At 35.0% G+C, this 4,490-nt stretch overlaps 1 protein-coding gene across 1 annotated transcript; it reads left to right on the top strand.

Moving 5' to 3' along the window:
• The first annotated feature begins 2,699 nt into the window (after positions 1–2,699).
• On the top strand, positions 2,700–4,152 carry LOC129289965 (uncharacterized). The gene is made up of 3 exons (XM_054926703.1): positions 2,700–3,044; positions 3,358–3,385; positions 3,539–4,152. The coding sequence occupies exons 1-3, from the start codon at positions 2,700–2,702 to the stop codon at positions 4,150–4,152; spliced, it is 987 nt and encodes a 328-aa protein (XP_054782678.1).
• Positions 4,153–4,490: the final 338 nt, after the last annotated feature.

Here is a 4,490-nt window from a genome sequence, read left to right as displayed (position 1 = left end):
CTACCCTGCCAACATCATTCATGCTTTCGGTGGTCCTTTGATCTTTCCTTAATTGGCATGCTAGCCTTAAATAATTGACTAATATCATCGAATAAGAAATTTAATTTATGTTGCAGAGGTTGCTCTGTGATTATTGAGGTTGAAGGCATTGACAAAGTAGTCCCGTGCAGAGAATAGACATGGATTGACCTGTCTTTAACTGCTATGTGGATGCCGTCTGTTTTCAGGAGCCCTTCCAGCACTGGGTTGATGGATGAGTTCATTGATTTTATTGATTATCGCGAGCGTCTTGTATTTCTCTTTAGTAAGACATCTCTCTTTCTCTTTTTTCAATCAGCCATTGAGTCACTTCTAGCCAATGATTTTTTTTTTTAAATTATGTACAAAATCCTCCTATTAAAAAAAATTGTTGGAGACATAGTCTTCTCTAAAAACACCTGTTCGTTTATATACAAATGATAGATTTGTGTTTTTTTTTTTTTTTTTGGGGACAATACTTAGTTGATGGAATTAACTGTTAAATATATGACGGATTGAAACTTAAAGACCTAATTGTAAGGTAAATTTAAGAGGCCGGTTTAAAATAATATAGATGAACTTATATCTAATTTCACTTTCTTGTATATATCTGCAAGGTTATGAAAAGTCATGATACATATGCACACAACGAATATGCAATTTGATTATAGTTTATTAGTGATTTTTAATTGGGTATAATTTCGTATTTTATTTAGGTCACCTAATGTGATTATCATCCTCAATTGTGGATTATATTTTGTATTTTGTAATCATTAGGTTTTTTTTATTCCCATTTTAACTCTCAATATTGAATATTGAATGAACATAATTAGAAACAAATTACTCTTAAACTTTGTCTCTTCCACATAAAATTTGATAACAAGTCGTCATGCCAAAAGATCACATATCAGCAATGATGATGATGATAAACTCCTAAAGCAGAAAGGACATATAGACTGCAAAAATGATGATGATCATGATGATGGTGATGATGATAAACTTCTTAGACAGAAACGAGACAGAAAGCGGCAAAGTGATGAAAATGCATTTCATCATCTTTGGTGGTACAAATCATGAACAAAAAATTGTTTTATGTAGCTCATTTTAGAACTGATCTGATGATCTTCTCTGACCATGTTGAACAAAATATTTGCAGGAATATTGAAGTTCTGGGCATTTATGCTCCTGATAACTTCGATACCAGAAATTTCAATCCACCGCATATATTCTATGATACCACCAAATTGAATCGGCCGTCAGAGAAGTTATATGATACTACGAAATTTTATCCGCCATACAGAAGTTGATACTTAATATATCGACTCGGTATAGGTCAGTATCATACGTCTTTTTCCACGCTAATTGTTGGCAATAATTAGAAGTCACACTTTTAAGCGATTTAAGTCTCTTTGTTACAGGATATCACAAATTTTTATGGACTATATCCCTCCCTTCAATATTAAACGATATATATATATATTTTTTAATATCATGTTAAAAATATAAGATATTTTGAATCTTTCAAGGTAAAATTAATAACATTGTTTAAAAATACCTTTAACAATAGATGTAATTAATAAAGTATTTTAATTGAGATACCTAATTAAATAAAGATAAATATAAAATAAAGTGTAATTTTAAAAACAATTTTCTTTTACCAGCGTAATTTTAAGAACAAGTAACAAACTCATTAAGGGTGTAATTCAGTAAAATTAATATCTTATACAGTATTGAATGGAGGAAGTATATACCAAGAAAAATAGTTTCATCACCATGCGGAATTTGTCCCGTCACTAACAATAAATCCTTGCCTAACGATAAAGAAAAATTATTTCACTAATATTAAAAAGTTGATTATTCATTTTATTTGTGTTTGAAATTGACCTTTTCTCCTCAAATGCCCTATTAGTAATGATGATAAGTTATTGTAGCAATTTTAATTTCTCTCTATTAAATATTAATTTTGAATGATGGGCGAAATTGTAAACTGAAACTGGGAATATTAGCTGGGCTTGATGGTGGGCTGCCCCTTTTTGTAAAAATTAAAACTAAACAGCCCTAGCATTACGGTGAAGTTATCTTCGTGGATGTATACATTTTTAAAATTGCATGGACTAATGTAGGTTGATCTTTCTGTTCTTTCTTTCTTTCTTTCTTTTTTTTGGGGCCTGAAACGTTGTTGATTGATCAAATTAAAAGGATTGGAAATAATGAAATAAAGCTCAAAGACTAGAAACAATACAAAGCACATGGACCTGTTATATAAAACAGAAGTCCCCATAGCTCTTCATAGAATTTTATTTGCTCTTAGATTTGCACAAGGTCCAACAAATTCCCTTTATAGCAGCAACATGGTGCGCACATCGATCAAACGTTCGATGTTCGAACAATTATTTTGCATAACATGGAAGAGAATAATTAAATTCTTGGTCCCCTTGCCTCCGCCCTCAAACCTTGTTTGATAATGTTTGATCTGTATGTGTCTATACAATCAGATGATCGACTCGAGCAGATTAGGAATAAAAAGGAGAAGCACGAACTAGCCGAGGAGATTGTAGACTTTCTCGTGATGAATGATGACTCGTGGATGTCTACAAATCCTGTAATGCCACGAAAAGAGGTTATGTTGCCCGTGATTCAGCCCTCCAGTATTGCGACTACAAGGAAAAAAGTCAAAGACGATGATGAGGAGACACAAGCTTCTGAAAGCCCATTTACTATACGCCATTGCTTCTAGCAGCAAGCACAGGAATAGAAGAAATCGTGAAGAAATCATTGACCTTCATCCAGCTTCCATTTATCACGTGAGTCATGATGGGCAAAACATTCTGCACGTGACTGTGAAGCATCGCCAAAAGAAAATCTACAAGCCCCTCAAGAAATATGGAGTCCTCAGGAGCTTGGCTGTCGGAATCAGTAGTGGAGGTTGCACTCTCTTGCACCAAGCTGCAAAGATAGACTTCTACCAACCAGGTGACCAAGCTGGTGTTGTCTTCCGACTTCGGGATGAGCTCCATTGGTTCCAAGTAAGCATTGACTAATCTTGTTTAATTAGTTCATATTTTCCACCTCTAATTCATGTTAGTCGTGATCTTCTCAGTTTTGCTCTGGAACTCTCTGTGATACGTTCTTTCCCTTGAGCTCTCAAAATTGGATCATTTTTGCTCTTGCCATTAACTAAAGTTGAATTTGATCGTTAAATGCTGATATGGACCAAATTGCTTCTCGACATGTTGGCAAAATAAGTCAAGCAATTTGGTCCACATCACCCTTTAACGGTGAAGAAATTTTTTTGCCTCATTTATGCATCGATCCTGACTCTATAACTGTACTATGCAGCGAGTGTTAAGTGATTTATGGATATATGGTCCTTTGTAGTATGGGCCTATAATAACTGTCTAAATGAATTCTGTTACTCGTTTTAATACATAAAGATCAGAATCCTTGTAATCATGATTAAATGAATAATACATTAGTATTGAGCTTTGACATTTTTCTCTTAATCTTGTTCATTTGGCAGCGAGTACGGAAGATAATTCCTGGTGGTGTCGACTGTATCGCAATGACGACAATATAACAGCTAGAGAGATGTTTGAACAAGAACATTCGGCCATGCTCAAAGAAGCCACAGACTGGATAAAGCAGACAGCTCAGTCATGCTCCACCGTCGTCGTTCTCATCGCCACCGTCGTCTTTGCTGCAATGTACACCGTCCCTGGCGGCAACAAAGATGGCTCCCCCATCTTACGCAACTCACTTGTCTTTCGCTTTTTCTATACCGCTGACGCTATAGCCTTGGCAAGCTCTCTGTTGTCAGTGATGATGTTCCTCTCCATACTTACGTCGCCGTTTCGGATGCAAGATTTGTATGAGGACCTCCCACTAAACCTCGCAGATGGCTTTGGGTGGATGTTAGTCTCTTTGATGACCACTATGCTGACTTTTGGGTCAACAATTTTACTCACCGTTGGCCAGAAGAAAATGAACTGGATTTCATTTTGGGTTTACTTTGTGATGGTTCTCCCTTTCATCATCTCTGGTTTAACGCAATATCCAATCATGACCATCAAGTATAGGCTGAAAATTATAGGGCAACTACTTCTAGACTTATACTTGGAAGAAGACAACGGCTAGTATTAGCACAAATTCTGAGTCAAAATATTCCAGAGCAAGAGATGTTTTAACAATATTATTTTTATAGATTGCATTGGATTGGAGAAACTTTATGCCGTTATTCAATATAGCTATCATAGAATATTTGTCATTTATCTGTTAGATGATTGTTGTATCTTCTGAACAAGAAAGGGGTTTTTGGGTATAATGACATGTGAACTCATTTTCTTACACACACTTGGCCGCGGGGGCTTTTCTTTCCTTTCTTTTCTTTTTAGTTAAATCTACCAACAAATAATTTGTCAGTGGTTACAAAATGAAGAATTTATAATTGATAACATATTATATATGTATATATA

This window comes from Prosopis cineraria, unplaced genomic scaffold (genome assembly GCF_029017545.1).
Source record: "Prosopis cineraria cultivar Desert tree isolate PC_DT_omini unplaced genomic scaffold, ASM2901754v1 PC13, whole genome shotgun sequence".
NCBI lineage: Eukaryota > Viridiplantae > Streptophyta > Magnoliopsida > Fabales > Fabaceae > Prosopis > Prosopis cineraria.
Note: the sequence above shows the minus strand (reverse complement) of the source record. Positions and strands in the feature narration are given on the sequence as shown.

Bases quoted from the DNA above. Each gene is read 5' to 3' on its own strand.
- LOC129289965 (XM_054926703.1), top strand. From the start codon at position 2,700: ATGATGAGGAGACACAAGCTTCTGAAAGCCCATTTACTATACGCCATT. The intron at 3,045-3,357 runs GTAAGCATTGAC...TGTACTATGCAG, and splicing joins ATGAGCTCCATTGGTTCCAA to CGAGTGTTAAGTGATTTATG. The intron at 3,386-3,538 runs GTCCTTTGTAGT...TTCATTTGGCAG, and splicing joins AAGTGATTTATGGATATATG to CGAGTACGGAAGATAATTCC.